Raw genomic sequence first — 21,967 nt, 5'->3', positions numbered from 1 at the left:
GTTTTTATAGAAGTGGTAATATTTTAGACATCTTGAGATAAATGAAATATATTATTAAAATTAATTTCATCTGTTTCTTTCCACTTTTGAAAATGTGGCCACCAGGAAATTAGAATTAACATATAAGCTGACTTTGTTTCTGCTGGATGTGCTTCTCTAAAGCAAAGAATTCTAGAGGTGAGGGGCTGGGGCCCCCAGCTGTCCAGAGTGGGCAATACCCAGCGAAAAACCAATCCCTGCACTACAATGTCGCACACACAATCTCTCAGGGAGAGAAAAAAAGACACCAGCGGCTGCAAAGTTACAAATTTATTGGTCTGGAAATAAATACAAATATCTCATTAAGAAACTCCTCTGGAAAGACTTGTGCACAATAATTTCCCATCTATACTCAGCCTCTCTTGCTCGATCCCCAACCTTTCTGCGCAATGCCAGGAAAGGCCTCCAAGGTGACAGGCGGCAGATAGTGAGTCATTGCCTCTCAAGCCCCCTGGAAGGCTGGACTATCCTTCTCCCAGCTCCAGGGCCCCAGAAATCCTCAGGCCCCGGCGGCTGACTTACCAAACTTCCTATGATAAAATCCACGGTGAACCAAGGCAGTAGTACAGGAGACTGGCAGCCATGCAGGCCACCCAGAAACGTCAGTGGTGCTGCCCATTCAGCGAAAGGTTAGGGAGCAGGAAAAGAGGAAGGCAGGAGAGGGAAGGAAAGTCCCATGGAATATGTATTCCAGAATCCTTACATTTTCTCAGCCACCGCTCCCCATGAGTTCCCACCCCCACCCCCACCCCCACAAGAGCAAAGAGTTCTGAGGATCCAGGAATGTGACCAGGTCAGAAAGATTCAGCTATGGAGTTCACATTCTAGCCCAGCTGTCGAAGATTGAGAACTGGATTTAATACAAAATTCCTGGACCCAGGCTGGGATCACAACTGCACTGGATCCCATCACAACCACAAGGAATCCCCTACACTGAGTAACCCCAATTCCACCCCCACCCCAACGCTCCTACCCCGCCCTGGCAAGGATACTCATCACAGCCAGGGCAGCTTGTGGAATGTTTCCCTCCATTCCAAGGAATGCAAAACAAATCTAAATGATCTCCTCCCTCAACAGGGCGGGAGGCTGCAGCTGTGGAGGAGAGGCAGAAAGCAGAACTAAAGCCTTCAAAAACCATGACACGCAACGTTTGCTGAAACATGTCTGTCTGAAAGCCAGGAGATTCTGCTGACTGCTTCTGCTGCGCAGTAAGAGAATGCTGGAAAAATCAAGCTTGTGTGCTTCTGCGTTCAAAGCTTTCTAGATGCACCAACTTTAAAAATCGGTTTCTTCAAGTTAAATACAATGATTCATTGTTCCAAATGCCTCTACCCTCAACATAAATCCCACCTTTTCCCCCTTCCTGTTTTGCCTATTTAAAAGAGGTGACTGCACTTCACTATTACCCCCGACACACAAAAATGGGAAAAGGATTTTGTTTCCAGGAATGGGGTCAGCTTCTGCTCAGAGAGGAAACCAGAATGGGCAGCTGGCCTTCTGACCAGGCACCTGTTTGAACCAGGATGCTCAAGGCAGCCTAGGCTTGGCTTTGTGAAGTGTGCACTGCTACGTGTCTCGTTTTTGGCAGTTTGGTGTCTCTGAGGGAGGGGAGGAGAGTGGCAACCAGCCACTGGTTGATGGAGTAAGATGCAGAGACGCTTGCTTCCTTCCTTAGGTCCACCGACACCCCGCCTTTGGAGAGGGCACCCACATAATAGACCCGATTTATCTCCACCAGAGCTCACTCTTACAAAATAAGCTTTGGATTAATACCAAGTTAGGTGCAGTGTGGCAGGTAGGGGGTGAGAAGGGGCTGGGGAGGAAGGGGCCGCTACAGAGATCAGAGTCCGGGGCAGCGGCTGGGCAGGCCGCCTAGCAGGAGACCTCCATGGACTTGGGCCCGGTGTTGTTCCCAGCAGCACCCGAGTTGGGGGTGATGTCCAGGTGGGCCCCCTCGCTGGTGTGGGAGCGGCTTCGGGTGCCCTCACTGGTGTGGGAGCGGCTTCGGGTGCCCTCGCTGGTGTGGGAGCGGCTGCGAGTGCCATCCAGAGAAGTGACGCTGGAGCCAGAGGCTGTGCGGGACCGCATCAGGCGGGTCATGCTAGCCGAGGGCACTGTAGGGACAAGAGACAGCCGGTTAGAGGGGAGAATGCCAGGTCAGGAGCCGGGCACGCCCGTCCACCAGCCACATGACCTCCTATGTGCCAGCCACAGAGAGGCCTTAATCCCTGCGGCCATCCGGCTCCTGGGCTCCTGTCCTCTCTGTGTCCACTCGCAGAGAGAGACAGCGAGGCCCAGATGTGGGAAGGAATTGCCACAATCACATAGTGAGTGATCTGAAGCAAGATCTGGGTCTGAACCCCAATTATGCCACCAGTTTTTTGAGATGAAGTGTCACTCTGTTGCCCAAGCTGGAGTGCAGTGGTGCAATCTTGGCTCATTGCAACCTCTGACACCTGGGTTCAAGCGATTCTCCTGCCTCAGCATCCCAAGTAGCTAGGATTACAGGCACATGCCACCACACACCTAGCTATTTTTTTGTATTTTTAGTAGAGAAGGGGTTTCACTATGTTGGCCAGGCTGGTCTTGAACTCCTCACCTTGTGATCCACCTGCCTTGGCCTCCCAAAGTGCTGGGATTACAGTCATGAGCCACCGTGCCCAGCCTCTGCTACCTCTTAAAAGCTGTGTGGTTTTGAGAGTATCCCCCAAGCCCCATCATTCCCATCTGTAAAGTGAGTATGTGAATACTGATCCCGGTATCAGCACCTGTGTGTATGCTCATGTCCCAATACTGTCCATGATCACTGGAGCAGGGAGGACAGCTGGGGTCAGCCGGGCTCAGCCCTGCACATCACAGGTGGGGAAAGGGAGAGGGGCTGCACAGAAAGTTCCCGGCAGGGCTGTTCATTATCCTCTCTTTCCCAAAGAAGCCTGTCAGCCCACGTGCTAACAAGGGCACTGTCCATTCTTTGGGATCTTCTCTAAAGCCTCAAATGCTCTTGTGCATGGCACGTGCTGATGGGGTGGAATGAAGAGGAACATTCCTGCCCACCTGTACCAGGTGGGACAGTGTCCTACAAGAGTCACACCCACCTGAAACCTCAAAAGGAAACCTTATTTGGAAATAGAGTCTTTGCATACGTAATTAGTTTCAACCTTGAGATGAAATTATCCCGGGTTGACAGGAAACCCTAAACCCAATGACTGTGATGTCCTTATAGAAACAGCACACACGGACACACAGGGGAGAAGTCCGTGCAAAGATAGAGGCTGAGACTGGAGCAATGCAGCCACCAGCCACGTAAGGTAAAGGATCGCTGGGGCCACCAGAAGTCAGGAAGAGACATATAAGGTTCTTCCCTAGCGCCATTGGAGGGAGCAAGGCCCTGCCCACATCTTAAAGTTGGACTTTAAGCCTCTGGAACTTTGAGAAAACGCGTTTCTATTGTTTTCGGCCACCTAGTTTGTGGAAAGTTGTTAGTGCAGCTTAAGAAAACTAGTGCTCCACCCCTGAAGCATGACGGCTGGGAGGCCACACTGAGTCCCAGACATCAGAAACGGGGCAGCTGATACACACAGGCATGCGGGGCTCATGTTATCTCCTTGATAGGCACAGGGAGGGACTTTTTGATGGCAGGCACTCCCAAACAGAATACATCCTTGCTGAACTATCTTAAAGAGCTACTTTTGAATTCAACAAGAATTAGGGTCAATGCCACATCCACAGCTCACATATTTCTCGGAGCCCCTACTTCTCAACTGCACATCTGGGATTTCTACTGAGCACAACGAGGATAGAGGGAGCACTGATGTCGGGTGTGCAAAGCATTTATCAGGCCAGCCCCCTGTGGTGTGCAGGAGCCCAGTGACCTGTTCCTTTCCTTCTCTTTGGCTGATGCCTTTGAGACCATAGCTCTTCCTGTTATTTTTCCCCCCAAGACCTGCAGGAGGTTATGGCTTTCTGCAAATAGAAGCTGATTTGGGGAGAAAGAGGAGGTCTAGCTTTCACTTCCTTTCTCTCCAGAACACACTCTTAAAGCAGAAATCCAAACCCTGGCGGGGCCAAGACAAATGGGAGCCACAGTTCACACCCTGCAGGGTAAACCAGGGCTGCCTGGGCTCTCTCCAGTGACGGCCTTTGCCTACAACTTCCATCCCTCCCTGCTAGAAAGGCAGGGGCCCCACAGGCAGATCTTCTGTTGAAGAGGGCATCTGGGGATGTGGATCCTGTCTGAGTCTGAGGCACGGCAATCAAACCTGCCAGCCCCCGACCTCGCTATAGCTAATCACCGCTGAGGCTGAGGCCAGGACTGCAGTCAGTGTGCCAGGTATACTCTTACTATTTTACACGGGCTGACAGTTTAAGGAAAAGATAAAAGGGATCGCAAGTTCAATACCTTCCTAATTAGGAAGGACACACAAACTATAGTTTTCAGCAGTAGGGTCAGAAGAATGCAGAGTCACGTCGGGGTTGGACCATGGCTGACAAGCCCACAGCAGTGACCGCGGCTGCTGTTCAGCCCGGCTGCAACTTGCCAGGGTCTGTCCTAGTCCTGGGATGGTGCTTTTGGAAAAAAGGCTGTATGTGTCTAACAGACGGTAACTATGAAGTAAGAATTAGCGAGTTCCTGAATGATGCTTCCAATGTATCCTCCACTTCCCAAAGCTCATGACATGACTGCTTTGCCTTGAATATAAGCAACATTAGCATTAGCCCACTTCCACAGAGCTTCACAGTCTTCAAAGAACTTCTGCAGATCTGCCCTCTGCTTCCTGCTTAGACCCCCAAAGCCTCAGCTTCATTATGGATAAGATGGGGCTAAGAATATGTCAAAGGATTGCTGCGTGGTTAGATGAGATAAAACAACATGTTAGTAATCTTCCATCATTGGCATCAGCTTCATCCTCACTACAGCTGGCAGTCTCTTAAAACTTGTCATCAAAATTTTTAAAAATATTATCATGTCACTGTTTGTCATTGTCTTGGTGTTTAAAGGGACAGTCCTCATCTAACCCCCCCAAAATCCCTGGTGTGAAACAACTTCTGTTCAACAGGAAAATGAGCCTCTCTGGTATAAACGAGAGGCTAGACCCTCTAGGCTGCCACATGCACCCTCCACACACCTAAACGTTTCTTCCTCGGCCCTGCTCAATTTGCAGAAAGCTGAAGCTGGCCAAGAAGATACAGAATTGCTCATCCAAGCCTGGCTCAGGACAGAGCACTTCCAATTCTGACACCTGCCCCAGCCCACTGCACACAGGGAACACCATACTCACTGTATCCCATGCCCTGCACGAAGTACTTGAAGGCCTCAGCGAGCTTGGCCGGCTGCAAGAGACAGGGAGAGAAAATGCAGTCAGTCGCTGAGGGACCAGATCACCCAAGGCCATGGGGAACCAGCCGTGCCTGTGGTCACTTTCATTTGAGAGCTTGGCTCAAGACAAAGGCCATCAAGTGTTGACAGACAAAACACAAAAGTCAAAGGAAGACTATGGGATAATGATGGGAAATGCACCCCACAGCTGTGGAACTTGGACAAGTGACACGACCTGTCTGAGCCAGTTTCTTCACCTGTAATACACGGCACAGTGCCACAGCTATTTCTGTGTGTCTCTGGGGAGATTCCACGAAGGGACGTGTCCAACCTAGCATCTGGAACATGACTGCATCAGCATCGGGAGCCACTCCCCATGCAAGGGGCTTTTCTGTGTGCGTTCACTCACTCCTGACAACCCCTTATGAGGTCAGTGCTACCTTAGATACATTTCATATCGGAAGAGATGTGGAGAGGTAAATCCACTCGAGGTCCCACAACAAGTAAGTGGTGGGTCCTGTAGATTAACCCAGGGCTCTCCAAACCCAAAACACTTGTTTCTTGAGGCAAGTCACTATCAGCCTCAATAGCAGGTTGCCTGGAAGGAAGAAGGGATGATAGATAGATGGATGAGTAGAAAGAAAAGGATGGATGGATGGATGAATGGAAGGAAGGAGGGAAAGAAGGAAGGAAGGAAGGAAGGAAGGATGGATGGATAGACGGATTTAAAAAAGAAGTGATGGGCAGAAGGAAGGAAAAAGAAGAGAAATATGAATGTTAGAAGGACAAAAGAAAGAAACAATATGAAGAAGAATGAATGGATGAATGATGATGGTTGGATGGTTCGTTGGATGGATAGACAAACCAAGTCATTAACAACTAACCAGGCTACTTTAAGTGAAATGCGTATGGAACGCTGAGACCACACCCAGTTTTACCAGTTCTCTCAGTTAATTTAATCTAAACTAGGAGGTGGATGCTCAAGTATCAAGGGGATACACGCAAAGTATCTGTTCTTCAGTTACTTCCGACTGTTGTATCCAGTGCCCTGGGTCCTGTTCTCCTGAGACAGCGAGAGCGCACTGGCAGAGGCTGAGCTGACTCCCTCTCTGCTCTCCGCTAACTCCTGCCAGCACTCCGCAAAGAGCCACATGACAGTTAAAAGAGAGCCTATGCTCAAATTGCCCTCTGGAATTTGTGGAACAGTGGAAGGAAGAGATGAGAGAAGCAGGTCAGGGCTGCAGAGAACAGGGACGCCTGTGTTCAAGATGGTGGAGACAACCAAGAACACAGGCTTGAGAGCAAGAATATCTGGGCCCCATTTCAGCTGCAGGAACTGTGGGTCATCTCTCTCAACCTTTAGCCTCAGTCTCCTCTTCTGTGACACTAGAATAAAATGCTTGCTCTTCCTACCTCTGAGGACTATTGTAAGGACCTAATTTAATCAAGGATGGGAAAACCCTTTGTAAACACACACCCAACTTACAAGGACACACGATGACAGGATTACACAGGAATTGCTCTTCCCTGGGCTGGTGTCCCGCAAGCCTGCACTAGTTGAGCTCCTCTGAAGCTCTGAAGATTCTTTTAATTACGGCCAGGGTACATCCATTCTCATTTTAAGTAGAGAAAGGAAAAGAGGAGGAAGAAAGGAGGCAGGGCGGGTTTTGGAGAAAAAGGATGACAAAAACTCATTCCATTTTAAGATAGGACACAAAACTATCAGGATATAAAATCAGAAGACAACAGATTAACAGTTTACTTGTTAGGTTGGTGAGATTATAGGAGGGGAAACCGAACGAGTCGGCCATGCAGCAAACACATTACATTGATCAACGTGTTTATCTGTACATGTACACACACATTTATATGCACACACACAATGTGTTTATCTGTACATGTACACACACGTGTTTATCTGTACATGTACACACACATTTACATGCACAATGTGTTTATCTGTACATGTACACACATTTACACGCACACGTGTTTATCTATACATGTACACACATTTACCTGCACACACGTTTATCTGTACATGTACACACACATTTACATGCGCACAAAGTGTTTATCTGTACATGTGCACACACATTTACATGCACACATTTACACACACACGTTTATCTGCACATGTACACACATTTACATGCACACACAATGTGTTTATCTGTACATGTGCACACATTTACATGCACACGTTTATCTGTACATGTACACACATTTACATGCACACAGTTTATCTGTACATGTACACACACATTTACATGCGCAGTGTTTATCTGTACATGTACACACATTTACATGCACACACGAGTTTATCTGTACACGTACACACATTTACGTGTGCACACACAGTTTATCTGTACATGTACACACACATTTACATGCGCACACACAATGTGTTTATCTGTACATGTACACACGTTTACATGCACACACGTGTTTATCTGTACACGTACACACACATTTACATGTGCACACACAATGTGTTTATCTGTACATGTATACACACATTTACATGCGCACACACAATGTGTTTATCTGTACATGTACACACATTTACATGAGCACATACACAATGGGTTTAATCTCCCCCATGCCCCTCTGCTCTGGGCTGGAGCTCCTTTGGGCCCTTTGCTCCAGCAGAAGCTTGTGGTCTTTGGGGCAGTCACACCTAGATTCTGACCCAGGAGGACCAAAGTATATCTACTTGGCAAATCCCTTAACCTCTGTGAACCGCAGTATCACCGACTCCACAGGGGCTGGCTCCTCAGGGATCAGAGTCCTCCTGTACAGCACCTTTTCTCAACACTCCACAAACTGTCATCCAGTGTCATAACAAGGCAGTGAGGGAACAGGTGTCACAGAGGCACATGCACTCCACCCAGGGAGAGGCAACAGGTGTGGAATGCAAAAGCCAAGGCGGCACTCACCTGGGAGATCTGTGGGAGGCCGCCACAGTCCGCCATCTAGGAGAGAGGGAAGTTGGTTAGGGGCCAGCACCACAGCCAGGGCCATCTGCACACTGAGTTTGTTCCGAAAACAATGCGCATCTGCCCGCTGCCCTGCCCTGCCTTGTCCTGCCTTACAAAGGAGGCACTGGGTGGACCATAGGTGGGAAGCGCCCCAGTCCCACCAAGCAAGGCTGCTGGTGTCTCGTTGGCAACCATCCCTTGTAGCTTACTACATGCCAGGCACTACGCTAAGCCCTATAAATTATTTCACTCAATTCCCTAAGAACCACGGAAGGTACAGCTGTCCCATTTCACAGGCAGAAACTGGGCCAGAAAGAGCTTGAGGAACTTGCAAGACTGTGGCCAGGATCTGTCTGACCCGAAGGGGTTTGATAGCAAAGCCCTTCCCATGCATTCCCTTGAAAGTTTCCCTCAAAAGGAAGCAGCTGAATTTGTGGCTTCGGGCCGATTCAGCTCCCAACCAGTACCCTTCCTAACGGGTGGACTTTCAAAGTTCCTGTGAAATCACCAAACCTCAAGAGGCCACTGTAGCACGTGAGAATGTGCATCCAGACTGCAAATGAGCAGGACTGAGGGCGAGGAAGCAGGGCGAGGCTGGGGGGAGGGTGGCCTCGGAGGAGGGTGGCCTGGGGCGAAACGGGGCTGGAGGAGTTCATGGGAGTAGTGAGGCTGTGGCTATCCTACAGGTTATCCCAGGGTGCCTCAAGTCAGGACCTTCAACACTAGCCACAAGGCGACGCTGACCTGAGGCAGCCCTCAGCTCAACCAGCATGCAGGAGCAGGACACCTGAGCTTCCCTCCAGGCACAGTGCTCAGCACATTTAGCTTGTAGCTTGCAACTTGTGGGCTTTGCGGCAGGTATGTCTACTGGGCAAACCCCAACCTCTGTGCACTGCAGTATTACCTACAGGGCTAGCGCTGTGGAAGAGTCTCTAGAATCAGGCCGAAGTACATTCTGTTCCCAGATCTACCATCAAATCGGCCGCCTGACCACAGTCAGGCCATCTGCCCTTTGCTATGGGCTGTGGTTGAATTATGTCCCCCAAATAGACATAACTGGAGTCCTAATCCCAGTACCTACCAATGTGACCGGACTTGGAAATAGGGTATTTGTAGGTAGGATCAAGGTAAGATAAGGTCATACTGGATTAGAGTGGATTCTAAATAGAATGGCTGATGTTATTAAAAGCAGGAAGTCTGGACACAGACGCAGGGATACACAGGGAGAGTGCTGAGTGAGGATGGAGGTAGAGACTGGAGCAATGCATCTCCCAGCCAAGATGCACCACGTGTGGCCAGCAGCCACCAGGAGCTGGAGGAGGCAGGCAGGACTCTCCCCTAGCGCCTTCAGAGTGAGCACAGCCCTGCCCACACCTTCATTTCGGACTTCCGGCTTTCAGAACTAAAAGAGAATAAATATCTGATGCTTGAAGCCACCCACTTTGTGATAACTTATGAAAACAGTCCTCAAAGTACGGCATTATGCAAGCTTGACACCCAGCAGCTTCTAATCTTGCCATTTCCTTTTGAGGGAATCTTGAAAGGAAATCTGTGTAAAGAGCCCAATATAGGAAAACAGCCTCCCACCCAGTAAGTATCAACACCCGACATGTGCCCTTCAAAGGCATTCTACTTCTTTGGGGGAAGTTGAGGGCACGGTGACCTTCAGATGCCACCTCCCTGTCCTTCCCCCAGTGCAAGGGAGCCACCTCATCTCTACCCAGGTCCCTCCTGGCCACCTGTCCCTGCAGAACTGCACCCACGCCAGGAGAACCCTCTGAAAGGTTCCTACTCTTGTGTTGCATCTCCGGACAAGGCTGCCACAAACAGCAGGTAGCTTGCATTGTGCAATCAGTCCTAACTGGCAAGGGACCGGCGGAGGTTGCTACAGACCCTCAACTCCAGCCATGAGTGAGCTAACACACCATGTGCTCAGATGAACCTGCTGGAGAAATCCTGTCCTTCCCCAGCCTTGGGAGACGTCTCCTCTTATGACAAGCAGATGTTCCTTTTGGAGAAATGTCCTGGCCCCAACCTATGGAGGGCCCCTGCCAAGTCATCCCCGGCCTCTCTATCCCCAAAGGCCTCAGACCAGCAGCCCACTGAGGGATCCTGCAGTCCCAGAGAGGGATGCCTCACTTCACAGCCTCAGATCACCACTCGGCTCCCAACAGATGTTGGTAAGTCATCAATTCTATGGTTTCTGATAGTGAGCCTTTCAAGCCCAACTCAATGTTGCAGAAAACATGAGAGTTTCTATGAGACCACAGACGCAACCCCCCACTGTTTTCCCTGTACCTTGAGGAGAGTGGTCTTTGTTGGGTCCAGTTTCGAGTTGCACTCCACCTGCACAAGAGGGAGGAAATCTGTTAATTTTCTATGTGAAGCCAAAGTCAAAACATCTTCCCCTTTCCTGCCACTCTGCCGCTGTCACCAGAAACTCCAGTATTTCGGCTGGCAAAGACAAAAGTATGTGGCGTTTGAGACTCAGCAGATGTGGCTTTAAATCCCAGCCTTGCCATTACCACTGTATGACCTTGGGTAAGTTACTTAACTTCTTTGGGCCTCCGTTTCCTCATCAATAAAATGGGATGATATCTTTTTCAAAGGGTTGTTACAAAGACTAGCTGAAATGTAAATGATACTGCAGAAATACCTGCTAAATGAATATCCTTGTTTAACCAGCAGCTGTCAGAGATTCTACACATTTAACATTCCCAGATCTAACAACTATTCTTCATGTAAAATCACATTGACTAAGCTGGTTTCCCTCTTCCTTTTGTCAGTGACCCCCTTGAAAGGGGCATCCAGAATTGGACAGAATACCCACATATAGCCCATGATGTTCACAATGTCTCAAGTAAAACTATCACCTCCCTTGATTTGAACAGTGTATCTCTATTGATGTATCCCATGATTATCCTCCAGTCAGTCAGCCCATAAGAAACTCATGGTTCATTAAGGCACGCTAGGTCTTTACTACACAAACATTTGCAAATGTCACTCTGCAGATCACTGCACAAGGCATGCCAGTACTCTAGGACTCTGACCCACAGCCCCTAAATCTTCCGTCTCCCCAGCTATGGGGTTGTCTGAAAGGCAGAGTCCTCTTTTTGCTGCCACAAAGTTGCAGGTGGGAGTTAAGGGGTGAGAGGACTCAGAAAGTTTTGCTGAGCCCTGCTTCCCAGTACCTCTGTCGCCTGCCAGCTCATTAGCCACCACTCAGTTTGGAAAGATCCATCTGCTTTCCAAGTAAGAGGTGAGTCTCTTGGCCAGGAAGCCAGGTGGCAAACACGTCCACTCAAACAGTCCAATGGGACACAGATCGGTGGGGGGAGGGGGCTTGGGAGAGGAGACACTGGCAAGCAGCCAGGGCTGGCAGCCACCAGGGAGAGACTTGGCTGGGCCCTCTGCCCAAAGGCCAATATGGCATTTCAAAAATCACTTGCCCTGATGGGGCAGAGGAGAGGAGGGGAGGGCAGGACCACTTCACCAAAGTCAAGCAGACTTAGCCTGTCAAGTTAAACACACAAACCAGCTGTGATTTTGACATACCACTGCATCCACTGCAGGCGAGCTGTCCCCTACCACCAACAGTGCAGGGCACCTGGGGTGAGGGATAGAGCAGAGAATTAGTGCAAGTTTCCTTTAAATACTGTCCCGCTCCCAGGCCTGCCACGCGGGGGCCTGCATTCTAAAAACAATGTCATTTTGGTTTCCCTAACACCCTTTGAGCTTTTACTTCATTCTCCTTTGATCTTGGGATAAAATTGGTTATTAGTCATTTACAACTTAGTATGAATTTCAGCCAGGGAATGTCTGTGCCCCAATGCTTTTCTCTTAAAGCATCTTCTCAAGGAGGGATCAGCAGAATGTCGCTGGTAATCAAGACAGAAACAAGAACAGCGTGAGGACAAAGGCAATGACATGCCAGGTTCCCAAGGGTCATACAGTGCGGTTTACTCAGCCACAAAAGGACACTATCATTACTGGTGTAATCCCAGTTAGTTCCTTCTGTGACTGTCTTTTCCTCCTAGACTTATGGAGTGCTTTGAGGCTGGGTTCTGTGCTATCTGTCTCTAGGTTTCATGAAGCAAAGCCTCACACAGTTACTGATGTAGTAGGTGCTGAATAAACGCGGACCCAAGTACAATCAACAATCCTCCTCCAAGATCAAAGGCGTAGGTCATGGGGATACCCTAGAAACAAATGCCACTGGCACAGGGGTAAGTCCAGTCAGGCTGGGTAACGCTCAGTCTCTGGGTAGAATACATCCAGGTCTCACTGGCGCAGCGTCATGCCACACTCAGAAAGCAGGCCCTGCCAGCGAGGCCACATGTGCAGAGGGGAGCCCTGCCTGCAATGCTGAGGGAGAGAAAAGCCACTCACTGCAGGGTGACTGTGTGGGTCCCCGGCATTGGTCGCTCAATCTCCAGGTCACGCCGGCTACAGGAAAGAAATGCATTATTAGCATGAGCAGGAGCGCCCTCCTCTGAAGAAAGCTCCCACTCCCGTCCTGCCAGTGGCCATTCTGGCAAACCACTCACACCCCACCCCTGCGAGAGGCCCTGTGGCTTTCAGGAAGGCACACCCTCTTGGTGTCCACAGACCTGGTTAGAGGGACAGCAGGACGCACGTATTTCAAGCAGAGCCCTCCTCATTTTGTTACAAATATTTGTGTGGCTTTTTTTTTTTTTAATGAGACTAGAAGTCAGGTCCTCCATTATAGAGGGTCCCTGCCTTCCCTGTCCCCCTAGACAGAGCCCCCACCTGACAGAGGGCCAAATGTACGAAGAGATCCCCAAATGCTCTTATGGCCTCTTAGTTTAAGTCCCAGCCTCACTAGCTCCGAGTTAAACTATCGCCTTAAGACTCAGGCTGGTCTTTGCATTCTCTCATCTCGCGGTGGTTTCCCACTGCACTAGCGTGAGGCCCAGCACGGGCCCTGTCCAGCGTGACCACCCACCCTGCACGTGGCCGCCCACCCTCTCTGCTGTCTTACAGCTCCCGACCCGACACGCTCTTTCCCAGCTCACGGCCTGGAGTTAGACACGCAGGACCCAAATTACGCTCCGACACTTTCAAGCTGTGTGGCCTTGGGAAGAACACTGGGCCTCTCTGTGCCTCTGCGTCCTCAACAGGAAATGACAATAACACCAGGACCCTCCTAGTGACATTCTGAGTGGGGTCCGTTAATTACTGTGCTATGTATGCAGACAAGTTAGCATGTGGAGTCTGCAGGCTGTGCTGGTCTCCTGTGTCTCCAATGCCCAGCCAAATGCCTGACTCACTCCAGTTCTCAGGAAGTGTTTGCTATGTGTATGCACTGCTGGGCTTCTGTTTCTTCAGTCACATAGTGAGGATGTGACCACTGAGATGAGGGCAGGAGTGTAGAAAGAGGCAGCTACTAAGCTCTGTTACAAATGTTAATTTCAGGAAGTCACATCATTAACATTTGAGCAGAGATAAACACGATGGGGCTCATTTCTATCTCCTGTTTTGGAAGTGTGGCAGAGCTAGCTCAGCAGGCTGAGTGAGCTCCCTGGAAGACTCCAGACTCTCTGGCTGACACCAATGGCCCTGATCTGTCTCCTCCCCTAGATGAGCTCCAGATAAGCCCCTAGTGCTGGCCCTAAGCAGGCCATGCCTTAGCCAAAGGCTGTGTTCAGGCCCTCCTCATCCTTGCTCCCCGACAAACTCCCAGAAGCCTGCCTGGATTATCCCGCCCTCCAGGAGCGCTTTGCTGCTCTCTCACTTGGCTCTTCCCACATTTGGCTCTTTGTGAAGGTCAGCAGTGGGCACGCACATTCACTCTCAACCCTCTGACTGTGCAACCACGTCCCTCTCACTTCTGCACCCCCAGGGGTCTGGAGTGCTTGTTCAGGTCCCTGCAAGACGAGCTGAACGCCAGGAACCAGCATACAGGCCACGTGTCCTTCCTGGGCACCTGTCCTATGAATCTACTTACTCAGATTCAGGGCCTGCATCTTCCACTCATTTTATACCCTCCTCTCACTTGCCCCTATTTCAGATCGGCAGAAAACACCTAATAAATAGCAATGATGTGACTGCACGACATCCCACTACCTGTTGTAGGCGTTGATGAACAGGTGCAGGTTGCCGGGGTTCATGTCATTCACGATGTGCTGGCGGTAGGTGTGGACCACCTCCACGTTATTCTGCATTTCTTCCTGCATTTAGACAGGGGAGAAGATGGTCATTATTGTCCTGTGCCCCTGGCTGGTCACTACTCTCCATTCTCCAGGTTATTTGGGTACAAAGTAAAGATAATAATGCCTAATCCACAAGACAGCGATGGACCTAGAAAACCTTCGGGAAAGCAGCATGCCTAGCCAGGTGCAGACAGGGGTTTCACTATCCACCGGGAGCAGAAAAGACCCCAGTCCTGGAAGGCCACAGCCCGCCCTTCTGAACCCATTACTTCGGGAGTTTCAATGTGAAGTCAGACCTGCTGGATCTAGAAATTCTCTTCATCACTGCCCCTTTCTTGGACAAATCTTTTAACCTCTCTGAGCCTCAGCTCTCTTAAAAAAAAAAAAAGTCAGCGAGAGGGGGGATAATGTCACTAGGTTATAGGACTTAATGGACGTTGTGTTCTCACCTCTGCAAACAATAAAAATTTGATGCAAATGCTAGCAATTATTTTTCAATGAAAAGAGCTGAAAAGAAGGTTTTCCTGCTTGAAAACCAAAACCATCTCACACAACAGCAAGTTGCTAGAAAGAAGGGCAACTGCGACTCCCACTGGGGCCAGCCCGAGCCTTGGGGAAGTCAGCCTCAGCCTCCCCATCTTTGGATGCTTTTTGAATGTCATTTGTGACAAACAAACAGTTTGTCTGCTCTGTTTCTCATCTGTACAAGGGCAGGCACTGCAGGTTTCACAGAAGGATCTGATGTGACCAGTGGTAGCCATACGAGGGGCTGGAGCTGGAGGTCAAAGAAAGCTGATGTCAAGCTTGAGCTGCATCACACTGTCCAGGATCATTCAGACAGCACGGAGCCCAACTGGCTACTAAGAGATGAACTCTGGAAAAAGCAGCAATCACACTGGGATGTCAGGTTAAAACCAAGGGCAGTAATCTTGGAGCACCCTCAGACACCACGGCCTGACCATCAGTCTCCAAATAATGTGGGGTACAGTCAGGTCAGATGCTCAACACTATGCCTGAGACCCGTCCTCCAGGGAAACAGAGACAGTGGCTCTAAGTGTTTCCCAATTCCCATCAGTTTCAGATTCCACACTCAGGACAGGGAAAATGTATCACACACTGAAGAGTGAATCGTAAAGAGGAAAGAGGGCTATTGTGGGCTAAACCGTGGCCCTCAGAAGATGTGTCCATGACAAATCTCCTCAACTTGGGAATGCAAACTTGCTGGGGAAAAGGGTTTTTGCAGATGTAATTAATTAAGGATCTTGATATGAAACTGTCCTGGATGACATGAGTGGGGACAAAATCCAATGGGAAGTGTCCTCAAATGAGCAAGGTGAGGGGGAACTGGAACAGACACAGAGAAGACCACGTGACGACAGAGGCAGAGAGCGGCGTGAGCAGCCGCTGGACAAGGAACGCCGAGAGCGACCTAGAACAGTAAGAAGCCAGGACGATTTTCCCTTAGAGCCTGTGAAGGAGGGGCGGCCCTGCCAGCACCTGATGTCAGAGTTCTAGATTCAGAGCTGTGGGAGAACACATTTTTGTTGTTCTTTTCTTGTTGCTGTTGTTGTTGTTTAAAGATGGAGTCTCCCTCTGTCTCACCCAGGCTGGGGTGCAATGGTGTGATCTTGGCTCAGTGCAGCTTCCATCTCCCAGGTTCAAGCAATTCTCCTGTCTCAGCCTCACAAGTAGCTGAGATTACAGGCATGCGCCACCATACCCAGCTGGTTTTTTATTTTTAGTAGAGATGGGGTTTCACCATGTTGGCCAGGCTTATCTCAAACTCCTGACCTCAGGTGATCCATCTGCCTTGGCCTCCCAAAGTGCTGGGATTACAGGCATGAGCCACTGTGCCCTGGCCCACCTGCGTTGTTCTAAGCCATCCTGCTTGTGGCAATTTGTTACAGAAGCCACAGGAAATCAACACAACAGGCAAACCTAACAGCTGTACTCGCCAGCTAGAGTGCAGACTGTTTCCCTGGTGCACTCGGCAACTCCAGAGTGGAGTTGGAACTAGATCCAATTCCTTATTTTCAGAGGTCGATTCACAGCAAAGGAGTGCTGAATGAAGACCCAGCTCCTGCTAGCTTACCCTGCTACAAACATTCACCAAGTCCTCAGCAAAGAGGGCCTTCCATTCGCCTCTTCTAAAAACACACTGAGCTCCCCAGTCTACACCCAGGATATGCTTGGATCCCAACGATCCCTCCACTGTTTCCCCAGGACTCACGGGGGTGTCAGATGGTCACACATGTTAGCTACAAGGAGACAGTGATATATGGACCATTCACAGTAGGCAAAGCAGGTCACTGCAATTTCAGGCAACCAAGGGGTTTTCCAGACCCTCAGCTTGCAGCCAAGCCCATGGCATGTCCTTCCCAAGGGCAGCTGGCCCCAGCTGACGACACCAAACCAGAGGCTGAGGCCAGGCAGGCTGAGCTGATAAGAAGATGACCACTCACTCTAGCATGCTGAGCTGCTTGGCTCGCTCACCCTCAGTGGGGTGACTCCGCAGAAGAGCAGCTCATCTAAGAGCCGGGCAGCAGCACAGGCAGTCGCCCTCCTGCTCTGGTTACCAGAATGAAGCCAGATTCATAGGTTCAAACACTGGCTCTACCTCTCCCTGACTGTGAGACCCTACACAAGTCACTCAACCTCTCTGGTCTCAGTTTCCTCTTCCATACACTGGGAATGAGAACAGAATATATCACACAGGTCACAGAGCTCCTGGGTGGAACGCTACAGTTTATACTTGTGAAGCTCTTAGGATGGAGCCCAGCACACGGCTAACTCCATGGACATGTTTGCCATGGACTAGATTTATAACAACCCCAAACTGGAAACAGCCCAAAGGCCTTATCAACAGGTGAAGAGAAAAACAAACTGTTGCACATACATAAACAGAATACTTCTTGGCACTAAAAAGGAATACACTGATTTTAAGAGATAGGGTGCAGTGGGCGATCACAGCTTACTGTAACCTTAGACTCCTGGGCTCAAGCGGTCCTCCTACCTCAGCCTCCCAAGTAGCTAGGACTATAGGCATGCACCGCCATGCCTAGCTAATTTTTACTTTTTTTGAAGAGACAGGGTGTCACTATGTTGCTCAGGCTGGTCTTGAACTCCTGAGCTCAACTTGTCCTCCTGCCATGGCCTCTCCAAGTGCTGGGATTACAGGTGTGAGCACTGCACCCAGCCTAGGAATAAACTGTCCATCCACCCACCAACACGGACCGATCTCAGAATAGTTATGCTGAGTGAAAGAAGCCAGACCAAAAATAAATAAATAAATAAATAAATAAAAGCGTGCATACTGTATAATGCCATTTACATCAAAATCTAGGAATTGCAAAGCCACCTAGAAAGACAGAAGCAGATCAGAAGTTGCCTGGGAAGGAGGGGGAGGAGGGTTATCAAGGGGCACAAGAAACTCCTGGGGTGATGAAGACGTTATTCTCCTGATTACAGTGATGTTTTTACAAATGTACACATGTCAAATTAGCAAATTGTGCACTTTAAATATGTGCAGTTAATGGTACTTCAAACAGCTGTTTTTAAAAGACACATACAAAAAGAGAGAGACAATGAATGACTTGTTGCTTATGAATGAATGACGTCACATTATCTCATGAGCATTAGTTCGGCGGCCCCACTGATTGTGTCTTGTTGTCTCCACCCCGACACAGGGCCCTGTGCTGAGCACCACACAGTTCGGTGCTCAGCAGGAACCACAGAATGCCACACCACACAACTCACCTTCCCAAAGAGGTGGGACACCACCATGTCTGGCAGGGCCTGGGTCCATCCGGAGATCTGGGGAGGAGTAAAGTGGGTGAAGCCAGGAGCCGATAGTAGTTAACAAGATCAGAAAACCCCGCTTCCCTGGGGGCAGAGTGGCACTGCCAGACTCCCCTCTGAATGCAGGCCTCAGGGACATCCCCCTTGATAGAAACTCAGTTTTTGTCTCCACTTCCCTCCTGGGCCTGATCTCTCAAATGCAGGGCCTGGAACTAGATCCAATTTCTTATTTTCAGAGGTCTGTGCACAAGAGATGCGCAGCAAAGGAGTGCTGAATGAAGACTCAGCTCCTGCTACCTTACCCTGCTCCAAACAGTCACCAAGTCCTCAGCAAAGAGGGCCTTCCATTCACCTTTTCTAAAAACACGCTGAGCTCCCCAGTCTACACCCAGGATATGCTTGGCTCCCAACTATCCCTCTTCTATCATCCCCAAGCCAGTTTCCCCTTTCTAAGCATACTGACATTACCAAAGACACGGCTGATCTTCGTTTTCCTACCTCTCCCCAGTGACAACACTAGGTTTACAGCTGGAGCTCCACAAATGTGTGCTGACCAGAGCAAGAATAAGTGGAAGAGAAGCTCTAGACCTGGGGGTCCTTGGCTGGCCCCTGACTGACACTGCCCAGCTGTGTGGCACCGGGCAGTTGCAGCCTGTGGGTCTCAGACTTCTAATCTGGAACTGGGAGTGCCAGGAACTTCAAGGCCACAAGGTCAAGGTGAGGGCTGCAGGAAGTAACTGCACATATCACAGTACCTAACCCCAACGCCTGGTGCTCAAAAGGCCGGGGTTGAAAAGGAAGGGTGGAGCACAGCTGTTAAAACCCCACAGACATTCCTCAGGGTTCACATCAGCCAGTGGTCGCCATCCCCAGACCTTCGAGTCTGGCTCAGAACAGCGATCACGAAGCCCAACAGGTTGACTGGAATGTCACTTCCTTTGCTGGAAAATCAAATAAAAGCCAGGGAGTGTATTCCACTCCTGAATGTCATTTGGGCAGGAGGGAAGGGCTCCCGCATTCTGAAGTAATGTTCAAAGAACAAATGGAAAATCACCGTGGCTAGGACAGGGAGGGGAGAAGGGGCAAGAGGCATGACCCCTTCAAACCCTCTGTCGCTGGCAGCCACCCAAAATTCGGCAAAAACGCACTTTCACAATGAGAAGCTGGGATCACCTCAGCTTGAAAGGGCTTTGTCCTGTTTCAAATGGAATGACCTCTCCCTCTCCTTGGCAAACACCAGGGCCTTTACAGGAAAAGAAACAAAACACCACAATGATAATTTTATAAAGACAAACAAGGAACCTTAGGACACTAGCCAACACAGCTCAGGTTCCTCCTCCTGCAGGCAGCCCGTTCTGACCAGGCCTGCCATCTCCCATCCCAGACGGGAGCCCCAGGGGCAAGGATGGTCAGGTCCACCCACCACAACCTCAAAGTGAGCTGCATCCAGGCCCCTTTCTACTTCCCAGCTTTACGTGACCCTGGGCAATCCCCTTAGCCACTCCAAGTCTCAGTGTTCACCTCTGAAACTGTTATAAAAATTCTCACCTCCTGGAGTTACTCTGAAGATTGACTGCAGTAATGCACATATAGCAATGCAAAATGAAACCAGCACACAGACAACTCTCAATCTATGCCAGCTAATTATTATCGGCAAATTTGTGGCACGGTCAGTTCTAAATATGTATGTATGTCTCTTTAATAATGTGAATGAATTCCTAAGATTAGAGGCTTTTGTCTTGCTCATCTCAAGTCTTGTTCTTCAAGATTGCTCAGCATCTTGACCAAAGCCTGGCACAAGTCAGGTACCAAGCAACGCTTTTCCAAGCTGGCTCAGGGACCCGCATCCTAGTGGTTTTCCTGCTTTGGACAGCTTGGTGGTATTTAAGTCTTCTGAATGGCAAATGGCTGAGGTCATGTGTACTGTTCTAAGCAAAGCAGAGGGAACTGCTTTCTCTCCTGGAGTGGGCAGTAGAGGGTAGTGGAGGAGTGCGTAAAGAGAAGGCTCAGAGAGCCAAGGCTCCTCCAGGCAGAGGCTGTGAGCACCTGTCCCTCTGCCTGCAGGAAACCCGCCTGCCTGACAAGCCCCCACCTCACCTTGGAGGCGGCCCAGTCCATCCAGCCTTCTGCACAAGGGTTCACGTTGATGAGGACGAGGCCCTCCACCATCTCAGGGTTGTTCAGCTGCAATTCAAGACACAAAGTGAGACAGACAGCCCAGTCATCGGAAACACTAGGAACCTTCCAAAGCAAACCGAAGCTTGGGAGAAGTACCCAGAAAAAGGCAGTGTGGGCACCAGAGCAGGCTACTGCTCCTCGGCCCCACCCCATACCAAACTGAGGTTCCAGTACAGCAGACAAGGGATTGGGTCCTAGAGACAGCGGGAAGGAGAAAGAGGAAGCACGGGGGGAGTAGGAAGCCCACTGCTTTGCAGACCTGCCTTGGGCAAGTCACTTCAACCCATGAAGGCTCAGCTTCCCCAGCTTCAAATGGGTGTAACACACTATCAACCTCATCCATCAGACAGGGTGCAAAAATGCTATCTAGTCATGGCAGTAACAACTGTAGTTATAAACACACACATGCCTGCGCGCATGCGCACACACACACACACACACACGCACACAGTTATGCAACACTGAATAACAGGGATACATTCTGAGAAAATTCATCATTAGGAGACTCTGTCATCATGTGAACATCACAGGGTGTAACTATACACACCTAGATCGTACAGTCTACAACTCCCCAGGGCTGTATGGTACAGCCCCGTGCTCCTAGCTTTTCTGTACAAACCTATACAGCATGTGACTCTACTGAATGCTACAGGGAATCACAACTCAATGGTAAGTATTCATGAATCTGAGCAAATCTAAACATAAAAGCGGTATAGTAAAAATGAACCATTATAACCTCATCAAACCACTGTCAAATATGCAATCTGTCATTGAACAAAATGTCATTATGTGAGGCAGATACATTAAGATATTGATATGTACACCTTGGATACAGTTGAGAGCATTTTTTAAATTGCTGAGAGTCTATATGGCCAGACCACCTTGATTCATGTCAGCACTTCTTTCTTTCTTTTCTAAGATGGATGTTGTAGAATCATGTCAGTCTTCCTAATCCCCAGCAAAGCCCAGCAAACAGGTCATCAAAATACCCATGGCTGAACAAAATGAGTATTGTTGCATCCTTGCACAATTGCTTGGAGAGGATACAAAGGAATAGCGTGGCTCCTGACCTGAGCCCAGAGGAGTAACAGTGACAATTCTCACGAAAACTTCCCGCGTCTGGCTTTACTTAAGAATCAGTTAGGACCCAGGAGTGCCCTTACTGCAAAAAACTGTACAGCTGTTACAAAGCAGTGTCATAGCAGCGTCCTCAGTGAGCGAGGAATGTTCTCACTAGATGGCTGAGCGGACAAAGCCAACAACAAAAGAATGTGCCCAGTATCATCCTTCAGTGGAGGAAGAGAAAAGGCTGTGTACACACACACACACACACACACACACAAATATATATATACATAAGTACCCACACCACACACACATACACATACACATAGACACACATACACATACACACAGACACACACAAAACTGTGGAGCATACAGGTCATTTTTTTTTCCCTTTTGGGTTTCTGATGCTTTTC

The 21,967-nt window shown here is 49.5% G+C and overlaps 1 protein-coding gene across 1 annotated transcript in view; it reads right to left on the bottom strand.

The window, feature by feature from the left end:
- Nucleotides 1-294: 294 nt before the first annotated feature.
- The window catches only part of NDRG1 (N-myc downstream regulated 1), a 60,393-nt gene continuing 38,720 nt past the window's right edge, over nucleotides 295-21,967 (bottom strand). Inside the window, exons 8-16 of the mRNA XM_002759215.6 lie at nucleotides 20,406-20,492; nucleotides 18,267-18,323; nucleotides 14,425-14,528; nucleotides 12,727-12,783; nucleotides 11,893-11,944; nucleotides 10,636-10,683; nucleotides 8,296-8,331; nucleotides 5,319-5,370; nucleotides 295-2,153 (exon numbers count right to left, since the gene is read on the bottom strand). Of these exons, the coding sequence (XP_002759261.1) occupies nucleotides 1,912-2,153; nucleotides 5,319-5,370; nucleotides 8,296-8,331; nucleotides 10,636-10,683; nucleotides 11,893-11,944; nucleotides 12,727-12,783; nucleotides 14,425-14,528; nucleotides 18,267-18,323; nucleotides 20,406-20,492 (735 nt within the window). The 3' untranslated portion in view covers nucleotides 295-1,911. The remainder of the gene's footprint in view (nucleotides 2,154-5,318; nucleotides 5,371-8,295; nucleotides 8,332-10,635; nucleotides 10,684-11,892; nucleotides 11,945-12,726; nucleotides 12,784-14,424; nucleotides 14,529-18,266; nucleotides 18,324-20,405; nucleotides 20,493-21,967) is intronic.

Source organism: Callithrix jacchus, chromosome 16 (assembly GCF_049354715.1).
Source record: "Callithrix jacchus isolate 240 chromosome 16, calJac240_pri, whole genome shotgun sequence".
Lineage (NCBI taxonomy): Eukaryota > Metazoa > Chordata > Mammalia > Primates > Cebidae > Callithrix > Callithrix jacchus.
This window is presented reverse-complemented; position numbering and strand designations above follow the sequence as displayed.